Source organism: Nymphalis io, chromosome 4 (genome assembly GCF_905147045.1).
Source record: "Nymphalis io chromosome 4, ilAglIoxx1.1, whole genome shotgun sequence".
NCBI lineage: Eukaryota > Metazoa > Arthropoda > Insecta > Lepidoptera > Nymphalidae > Nymphalis > Nymphalis io.
The window spans coordinates 203,970-215,486 of record NC_065891.1 but is presented as its reverse complement, the minus strand read 5'-3'; the positions used below and the strand labels follow the sequence as shown (position 1 = coordinate 215,486).

The following is an 11,517-nucleotide window of genomic DNA, read 5'->3' as shown; positions in this document are numbered from 1 at the left end:
TTTACAAGCTATGTTTTAAAAAAATACAAAAAAACGATTTTTTTTTTACTTCGATTGCTTAATACCTTTAAATTAAGTATTTTCAAATGTATGAACTCAAAATGTCAAATTTCAAATGAGGCGAAATTGCCCATTAAAAATAAGACTTGAATAATAAATTTTTTTGAAATGTTCAAAATATATCCGCTGTGACTACTAGTTTTTGAATGCTAATAGTCGCCGTCTGTTGCGTAACTTTTTAACTCGGCGCTCGTTCCCTCGACAGCTTAATCGTTGGAAGGAGAAGATGGAGGCACGTTTTAAATAGTAGGGGTGAGTTGATACATTTCAGTGTGTATCCAACAGCCAAGACAATTGGCTCGTCCGGCACCAGCGCGAATTGTACGTACATACGCAAACCTTACTATACCGAATGTTTGCCTCATAAGTATTCATTATAAGACGGAAACATTGGATTTCACATCATATTTATAGCTCGACCAAATAATTACAGGAATTTGATATAAGCATTTTGATTTATGTATTAAAAGAATTACATACAATTAAATTTCCTTGCTAATATAATAATAATATTATACATAATAATAACAATATATATAGCATAAGGATCGCAGTTACTGTTAATATAAATGTGTCATAATAACGTCGCAGTTACGATAATTATGGATATTGATGATATGTTATATAAAAAGTGAATAATCTTTATGTCATCTTTTGTATTTCAGAATATTCAAGATGGTGGTAAGGATCCTATTAATTTCGGGCCTCATAGCCGTCGCATCAGCGGCGGTGAAGCTTCAAGAAATGTATTCTTGGAATGTGTTGGATTGGAATTATCCTGACCAATACTTAAAGCAGCAAGCTCTTCAAACTGGTGCGCTCATCCCACAAAATGCTCTCCCCGTCGGTATCGAGCGCTGGAGGAACAAGCTGTTCGTCAGCGTGCCCAGATGGCAACCTGGTGAGTTTTGATAAGTTCATTGTTACTGAGTACGATGGTGGTGGCGATAATAGATTACAAGAAAACAATCAAAATTCACTTCATATGTGTTATGCATATGTTTAATAAACATAATAATTAAAAGTACTACTTTTACGCTATTTCATTGTGTAAAGTGTATTATACAACAAAATCACATTAATGACTTTTTGATGACATATTTTCTATATCTAAGAAAGGCATATTAAGTCAGCATAGTTAATGATCGCCGTGGATTAAAATCAATACAAAATCACAGTAATTTTCTTGCAAACTGACTTAGTGTTTGAATTTTTAATTTGATCGATCGATTATGATTACAATTTTGTTACACATTACTATGATAGTTTACATAATTATGGCCTATGACGCCACCAACACATCATCGATCAACAGCCATGTAATATATTTCGACATATTAATTTTTATATTCTAAAAAACTTTCTGACTTATTCATTTCTGTTATATTTCAAACTTGATTTTGTTTTTCAAAAAAAAAAACGAATCGAATATACTTTAATTTAGGGAAATATATTTTATCATTAAGGTAGAAATGGTTTCCTTGGTAAAATGGGTTTTACTATTTCAAGGTCTATAGAACAATCGTTGTACAAATGTTTCAATGAAAACAACGCCTATCCGGATCAAGATTATAATATTCAATTAATTACACAAAATATGCAAATATTGAATAAAATTATAATAAAAGAACAACATAAAGTTATTGTTTGTTGTAACGACAGTTAATATACTAACGCTTGTTTATGAAACTATTTCAAAAATAAGCGAAACGTGTCAGGCGATACTAGTCATTACTTGTCAAATTTAAATCTTGTATCATTGCCTCAGTGAGTGTGATATAGAAATGAATTTATTCTAAATCCTAAATAGTACGGTCGTTACAACACTAACTGTAAAACAGCCGTACAAACATATAACTTACACGCGCTCTAGGTAATTTAAATATTTAAATTATTATATTACGTAAGTTAAATTGTCAGTTACGTAAAAAAAAGTCTATCGTCAAATTGTAAAGTGTAATTTATTTACGTAATAAATTAAACACTAAAATATATTTTTTTGATTTTGAAACTATAAATGAATGATATTTCTAGTAATGTGTCTTATTAAGTGGTTAAAACCAGACAAAAGATAAAAAAATTAAACTTTTACAATGCCTTTATCGATTTTCTTAACAACTATTTAAATTATCAAATTACATTACATAATACGAATATATTTTAAAACTTGTTTATATTAAATTAGTTTACATTAAACCAGAGCCTCGGTGAAATAACTTAAATTTTGGAAAACAGCAAGATAATCGCAGGATTGCAATAGGCATTATAATCAATAAAATATTATCGATCAATAAAGGGTATTGATTTATATATATGCATGTATTTATAATAAATGTGAGTAGATTTTATTATGATTCAATTTGTGAGAAAGAGTAGGAACTGAGCCCCTTGCAGGATTGTATAGATAGTCTAGTTTTACATTTCATATAATATTTCAAAATATGTCGATTCAAAAGAGCCTTTGCTTATTTGGATAGCGTATAATTGACCTCGTGGCCATATGTTTGTTACCGATTCTTCTAAGTAGAATGAACGTACACTCCAAAGCGGAAACCAGTGGTAGCTTTACAGTTTACACTTAATTTAATCTTGTTAAAACACTATATACAATCTTCTCATTAAACAAAATGTATTATTATATTGAAAATATTAGTATAGTTAGAAAAATACTTTTGGTTATAATTTAAAATTATTGTTTATGTACGTAAAATAAATATTGAAATTAAGACTTATAGAACACAAAACGAATATTTTAATTATAATTAATATAGGCATCTTAATTACGAAATTGCGTGTTACCTAGTTGCGCCCTGTTGATTTCATAATCAGTGTTGAAATAGATCCGCGTTTTAATGTACATACAAGCCGTCTAACAGTATCTATTGGTAAAACATTTAAGTGTAATTGAAAAATCATAAAAAAAAAAACAAAAAAAAAACATTTTTTTCATAATGTCAATAGCGCTACGGTATAGGGGTTGCAGTGCAATTTACTCAATAGTCGCAGGTTCGATTCTATTTTGCACTCCTAGATGTTTACTTAAACTTAAGTTTGAAGATAAAAAATTAAACACTAATAATTCCTTAAAAATAAGGTTTTGCTATTTTTTTTCTACGAATAGACGAAATAAAAGAATATCAAGAGTCAAGAGTGATCGGAAGTAATTTAAAATATATAGAACCTTTTGCGATTAAATAAACTATAAGCTTGTAACGTTCAGTTACTTGGAATATAAACAATACGACATACCTTAAGTTCATATATTCATGCACGCAAGGTTAAAGGGTAGGCATGTATGAAATCAATTTTGGAAATCGTTTCTGACGTAACCTTGCCACAATTAAGTCAACTGAGCATATTATATACTAACTAAAATTACTTCGCCATCCTAAGAATACTATAAGCAGTTATGTTTAGTGTGCTTTTAACATTCATGATAAATTAAAATATTTAAAGTAGAACTTACTAATTATGATAGCCTTTAGGCACATCACTCATACCTCGGCCGTAATTTATTACCCTAAATGAGGTCTCGAGTTCAAATCTTGGGTTGTGCCGCTAAAAAGTAATGTTTTTTCACAATCATTTGCCTCAAAAAGCATATAAATCAATTGTTTCTGGGCCTAATCTCTGGTTGAGTTGGATTACAATTCCACCGAACAATAGGAGTAGCTTCTGTTTAAGATTGGCCGCTGTGGCCGCTGTGGTCTATCTCAGCATAATATTATCATAACCATCTTGTGAATCGGAACTTAGATCTTTTGTACACGAACTGTTCGTTTCTGGGATATTTTTTTATTATAATAATAATAAATTAATCAAGACATTTATTTCGGCAGTCTAGTAAACGAGAAATATATTTAGGCGTTAAGTACGCCTAAATATATTTCTCGTTTACTCGTAAGTATGACAATAAAAGTGAAGGTTGATTGTAATCTGGCGTTACATTACATATTTACTATGTTTATTGCTACAAGCAGATCGTGTTAAACATTACAATTTATTTGAACTATTGAACGATGAAGTTATTTATGTTTTGGTTTTAGGTAATGCTTAAACGAAAGTTAGAATTGGGCTAGCGACTAGTTACATATTCATCTCACAGCGTCTTCAGAAATCTTGTCACGTCATTTTGCCCAATTTTGCCAGAAACAGTTTAACTTTAAACAGGCTATAAAAATTTCTAACGCTTTTATAATCACTGTAGTAATTATAATAATTTCTTATGCGGATTTTTATTCCAGTAAATAATATAAATATAAATTTAATACTATATTTTTTAATAGATTTGACAACATAACCTTTGCGTAAAAACGTCGATAGTGTTGTGATATATCGTTGTAACTAATTGTAGTAATTATGAAACTAACACTTTAAGTGAAAACATGTAACCACGCCCGCAAAAAAGTTGATTTACAACATTTTCAACAACGTTACTCAAATACAATTACAATGGCGATATAACCTAAATACTTCATTGATTATTGACTTACCCTATTATAAATATACTTTAATTTATTCTAATCACGAATTGTTATACTTGAAATGGAATGTATATCGAAATATCGCTGGTTACATCGAAATGTAAACACATGTATTTTCCGGTTTGTTTTTTTGGCTTTCGACAAAATATTTTTAACTAAGGTCAGAAATGAGCTTTTAATGTCGCATAAAATTCAGAAATACAAAAATAAACTCGTCTGATAATGTGTTTCAAGTACGTAAATATAATATCAAAAATGTTAATTTAGTTTAACCAGTTAATGATTAAATTGTAAGTTCTATATAAAGACTTGTATTGCATTCCGCGGTTTCGTGTTCTTAATTCCAAATAAGAGAAACAACAATTTAATGAAAATTTAAAATATGTAAACAATCCTTCGATATTTTTTTATGAATCAAAAACATTTTGATATATATAATTAGTTTATATATATTTTTATTGAGACGATTATTCAGAGTCGTAAAGTTTTAATATTGGAGAACGATTTGGGTTTGCCTTATATTAGAAGAGATTTTACTCAAATAGAATCACTTTCAGTCAATCAATGAATTATAAACCAACGTAATAATAATGGGTATCTATCTCCAACTGCTATAGTCAGATTGTCAGCCATGCAATGCAAGTCAGCAATGCAAAATGACCGAAAACCTCAGCCTTTTAAACAATGATCGTTTTTTTCCGAAACAGCCTGCTAATTTCATACTTCAGGGCACTGAGTTGACGGAGAATTGCTTAACAGGAAAACCAGATAACTTTTATCATTTGCACGGTCTTGAACCCGGAATCACAAGCCCTACAGCGGTCAACTTGAAATTATAAATTGATTAAATATCAACATAAAAAGCTACGTCAATGCCTTTCTTTGAAATATTTCAATGTTCAAATCGTCCCACGCTCTGACGTTGCCTGTCCGACCTAAGATTACCGTCTCTCGGCCGTGTTACAAATATTACGCAAGCCTCGCTATAACGCCTTATATATAAACCTGGTCAATTAACTGCACCAAAATAAGATAAAAATAAAGTATGGTAAATTAATAATCAAAGTGTATACTAGCGATGTCCTGAGACATTGGCATGCACCCTTCATGCATGGCCAACATTCTGTCGACCATGAATCGAATCTACGTGATTCGTTCATTCTTCATACTTGAATTAAACAATTTTAATTCAACTATTATATTATGAAAACAGTACGCTCTTTGGTACTAGTATAATTTTTGACAATGTTTTCGAAACGCTTCATCATACCAAACCGAAAACGAACTCAATATCTCGTGATAACTGCCTTTGTGGCTAAATTAAAAAATAGTAAATTGCTATTACTACGATTACAAATGACCACCTTGGTTCTCCAGGACCACATGTTCGTCTCCAGGTTATTTATTTTAATGAAAATTATACACGATTACTAATAAAATAACTATTTTTCTTCCTCCAGTTCTTACTTCAACTATCGAAAGATGAAATCCGTACAATTTATTATGCTTAAAATATTCGCAATTAAGAAATGATATATTAAAGTGGTTTAAACATTAACATATTATAGAGCTCATTACACGGCTAATTCAATAGTACGTTGGCAATGCCGAATGTAATGGTCATTACATCATCAACTGTACTTTTAATAAAAAAATAAAAACGATAGCACCTATTATCATAGTAACAAACAGATATTCAAATTATATTTGCAATAAAATGTCTCGCGATTAAATAACTAAACATTCAATAGTATTCTCGTTTTTTAGGTTATCATTTTTATTTAAATATTAAGTTTTACTTCCAACTTAAATTATTTACTTCGATAAGTAACATCCTATAAATATCCCACTGCTGGCCAAGGGCGCCTTTCCTTGGGGGTAGATTTATTTATAACTTTTTCACTACGGTGATCTACTGTAACTTACTTACGTACTTGGAGTATTCATGTGACAGAATTTTAACCAAAATATGGAGATTTCCTGACGATGTTTCCACACATTATGCATACGAAAAGGCAGTGGTGCCTGAATTTGAACCCGCTGCATTCGATTAAAATCCACATAATCTAACCACTGAGCCATCTCGCCACTTATACTTACAAGTATGTATTTAAATGAAACATGAACCCTGTACACATTCGTAGTGCTTACTAATGTTGTTTTGAATAAATCAATGCCTTAAGCCCAATGTTACATATTTACTGCTGGTAGAACAATACATAAGAAATCATAAATAGGTTGCATAACTTTAATATTATGTTATAAAAACAAGGCGCACTGTACTGTAGTCAGTACAGCTTACAGCATCATCTTCTAATAGTGAAAGTGAATACTGAAGACTGTATAACAAGTAACTATTGATCAGGTAGATAACATTCTTTTCTTGATCCCTTAATAATGTTATATTAGTTATTTAATATTTTATTATTTACATGCCAAAAACAAAACAAATGCAAAAAATTGACAAAAGATAACTAAGTATAAACGACATTTTACCTGGACAAGATTTTTACCAGCCGACCGACCTGAAACAGATAATTGAGAGTTGATATGTACAATCATATAACATCTAAACTGAAATATACAATAAATAGCTGATACATAATTTTAGTTATATTAATTTAACCATAAAATATAACTTAAGCTTCCGCACGTGTAAATAAAATTGTAGATCTCAACAAGTTTATTAAAAAATACCGCGTTGTTGATCTAATGCCTATCTCACCCGATCAGAGCCCGGGTTGGGCAATTAAAATCGAATGAGATCTGTCGTCAACAAAATGCATGTCGCACGGAGAGGTTAGTCAGTTGACGCTGTAATACTCTCGTGCGTCGTGCGAACGATCTTCCGGTCATTTCACATATTTATATGTGAAATTTTGGAAGAAAGTAACGACTGACTTTTTCTTCTGTTCTTTCCGGTAGAATCTACATACGGAACCGGTGGTAACTTTATATTCATATAATTCTGTAAAGTAACGATTTGAAAGTGCGCGTTATAGCCTATATATATTATATATAGGCTATAACGCATATATTAAGTATATTTTGATTTGATGTATAGGATTATGAGAGTGAGGAAATAGAGAGTCCAATTGACTAGTATCCGCCAAAATAGCCGTTTAGTAAAATAAATCATTTGTTATATTTACACTTCTAAATAGCGCAATTCATCCCATAATTTTTTCATCAACAAAATTCGTGTGAAGTCTATTATAATGTAATTGTAATAAAGTATCATAAACAACTGTAATTTATAATGAAAAGTATACCCAAGGTCTATTCTAAAGAGTGGAAAATTATAAAAGTATGATAATACATAAATTAATTTAAGCAGACCCTTAAGCAATTATGTTACGCGGAGACCGTTATGTAATAACTCATTACGATATGATAGATATAATGAAATTCTTGCTATTTATGTTAATTTATTTAATATTTATAATTTAATTTTCTGAAATATTGTAATGTTTACCAACATCACACACCACGTCGGACAACACGACCGTAATATTCATACATATCTTATAATTTTAAGAGCATTTATTGAATTTTTATTTGTACATACGGATCTAAAGATTTGGCTGAAATTTTGTATTTAGATAGGGTTTAACTTTTTAATTTATGGGCCTTGGTGACCACTTACCATCAAGTGGCCCAGATACTCGTCCACCTATCTATTCAATAAAAATAAAAAAGTTTTCTGGCTGGCAAAGCCGCGGCTTTTTAAGCTAACAGCTTAAAATAAACTTGACACTTGATTTTCGTGACTAAAGTATGTGAACGACGCCGCAGACACGGCTCTTTAAAAATAAAGTTGGCCTAGTTTATGAACAATTACTGACCACGTTCAATGTCAAATGAAAATACGAACAAAAACAAGTTTATTTATAAATTATTATTCTCAAAGAAAATAATACTTTTATTTTTAGTACTTTATAAGTTTTGTAAACAAATCACGTAATATTTTTTACATAAGGAACACACATATTAGAAAATAAGTTGTGTATCAGCACATCGCCTTTTTAGTTGTAATCCATATTTGGCATGATGACGAAATCATAACAAGTTTTAGTTTTTATTTTGAGTTGGCTTAATAATAAAATCAAAAGAAAAATAGGTCTTCTTTGTTTAAATATGCTTTTCTCTATTTAAATTCTACCGATAATTAACGCCGATATAAGAATGTACGAATAAATTTATGTATCGTGTACATAAAATAACCATTATTTATTATGCAATTGATGTTTTGTCACTTGTATCATTATTACTCAGTCACCATAATATGTCTTGAATAACTCACATGTCAACAGCATGTACCAATGTGTACGTGTTGTATAATACCTACAGATTATGATACATGATTTAAGTTTCATAAGTGCGTTAAATGTTCACGAAAATAAATTGCTAGCTCGTTTGATACGATGCCCGTGTTTCAGAGATTAAAGGCTAGATCGATCCAAAACCATTTCGATATCTTTCTATTCCTTAGCTCTCATAATCCGATGGGACGGCAATCTGAAACGACCGGAAATAGTTCAGGCGTAGGAAAATCGACTTTACATGCTTGCCGAGGCACAGGACTGTACACACTTCCACCTTCCAGACTCTGGGCTGTTTTTGAGGACGCCCGGGTCAGCGCCCTTATTACTAGACCAACGAGGCAGTCATGATCATTGACGAAGTACCTAACCACTAGCATCGTTAAGTAAAATATTTTTAGATTTTAAACCTAATTTCCTGAAAAAACTTGTTTTCAGTTTATGGCTCCACTCGTGGAATTAATCATGCTAACTAATAACGTCAGTATTTGCTACTAAAAACTAGAAAAGCCCTCTTAAAGTACTAGTATATCCACTAACCCGCATCGGAGCAGCGTGATGGAATAAGCTCTAAATCTTCTCCTTAAAGGGAGAAGAGGCCTTAGCCCAGCAGTGGGACATTAACATGTTGTTACTTTTTAAAGTTAAATTATTAGAATGATTTACCATTGTGGTCTTTATTTTAGGTATACCTGCTACCTTGAACTACATTCCTTTAGATGCACCCTATGAACCTTCGCCTAAGTTGACTCCCTACCCAAGTTTTAAAGGGAACGAACTTGGCAACTGTGAGAGCGGTCTGACTACAGTCTACAGGGTCAAAGCTGATAAATGCGACCGACTTTGGGTTTTGGATGTTGGCACTTACGGATACGGTAAATACAACTATTTTATTTATCATAAATACCTAACAGCTGTAGATACATTAATTAGATAGCTGATATATATAAGAGATTAACTTGATTACACTTTAGAGTTTATTGACCGAATACCGTTTTTATTTTTAATTGCAGATCCTAACGTGACAAATGTTTGTCCTTATTCTTTAAACGTATACGACTTAAACACTGACAAGCGTATCAGGCGATACGTTTTCCGACCTGAAGACATCGTCTCTACAACTTTCATCGCAAACATAGCTTTAGACGAAGGACTCACGTGCGATGATACATTCGCCTATTTCTCGGATGAGCTCGGCTATGGCCTCATCGCTTATTCTTGGGAACAAAACAAATCGTGGAGATTTAGCCACAGCTACTTCATGCCTGATCCTCTCGTTGGGGACTTCAACATTGCTGGCCTTAACTTCCAATGGGGCGCTGAGGGTATATTTGGTATAACCACATCTCCTATGGGTCCTGACGGCTTCAGAACACTTTACTTCAGCCCTCTGTCCAGTTATACTGAGTTCGCCGTTTCGACTCGAATTTTAAGAGACGAATCTAAAGTAACGGGATCATATCAAGACTTTAAGGTCGTCGGATCCCGCGGACGTGACACGCATACCACTGCTAAAGTAATGGACAGTACTGGTGTCCAACTATACAGCTTAATCGATCAAAATGCTATTGGTTGCTGGAACTCTGCGTTCACTTTGAAACCACAAAATACTGCTGTAGCTGATAAAGACGATGTCGGTCTTGTATTTCCTAGTGATGTGAAAATTGACGAGGAAAGAAATGTTTGGGTAATATCCGACAGGATGCCCGTATTTTTAGAATCGGAATTAAATTATGGTGATATCAACTTTAGAATTTACGTTGCACCATTAGATAAGCTAATTCAAGGAACTGTTTGTGAAACTCAAGCTCCCAGAATTCAAGCGCCGGCAGCATTTCCAAACTTCGCTCCACAAACACCTTTATACAATCCACGCCTAGAAACAATTTCTCAAATTCCACCACAGATCTTCCTGCCAGCCACTTCTCCTAGGGCCTCAAATGCTCCTTTAAGCACTTTAACTTCCCAAAACGTAATCCCTAAAGTATCCAATTCATTGATATTTTCTAAACAACCTTCCCAACCATATTTCATCTCTTCATCGCAGTCAGGTTTTGCAAATAAAAACCCATGGTGGCTGAAAGATTACCAAGTGTAAAATTTAGGTATTTCTCAATGTAAGAGAAAATCTCCTGAATTATAATAAATTACAACCAATATTATGTCGTAAAATGTAATAGTTTTATCAAAGAAAGACATTGTTTAAGGTGTGGTACATACGCTATAATCGTCGATAGCTTTTATGTATCATTTTTTTATGTTTACTTTAGTTTTATATAAGTGTTGTAAATCGAACTTACCTAATTTATATTTATCGCGATGCATGTCAATTTTGTATCGAAGTTTGTTGTTGTATCTGTTGATGTATTAAAGAAAATTGAGTGTCCTAATGTATATAATAAATGAGTTAAATGTGTTCTGTGGTGCATTATTTATTAAATAATTACCCCTTTTATATAAGTAATAGAAAAAATAAATATGTAAAAAAATATATCTTTATACAATAATGCATTAATGTCCTATCGACTTTTAAGGCGTACGCATAATATAAAAAAAAGTATTACATATAGAAGTCATAATATTAAATGACATATCTTTTATAATAAATTCGAGATCGATTAGTGATTATATCTGATGAATGATATTTTATA

General features: G+C 31.8%; 1 protein-coding gene across 1 annotated transcript; it reads left to right on the top strand.

Annotated features, from left to right (window-relative positions):
* Positions 1–350: 350 nt before the first annotated feature.
* Positions 351–11,267, top strand: LOC126781684 (protein yellow). The gene is made up of 4 exons (XM_050506651.1): positions 351–381; positions 726–961; positions 9,553–9,741; positions 9,880–11,267. The coding sequence occupies exons 2-4, from the start codon at positions 736–738 to the stop codon at positions 10,962–10,964; spliced, it is 1,500 nt and encodes a 499-aa protein (XP_050362608.1). The 5' UTR covers positions 351–381; positions 726–735; the 3' UTR covers positions 10,965–11,267.
* The last annotated feature ends 250 nt before the right edge of the window (positions 11,268–11,517 follow it).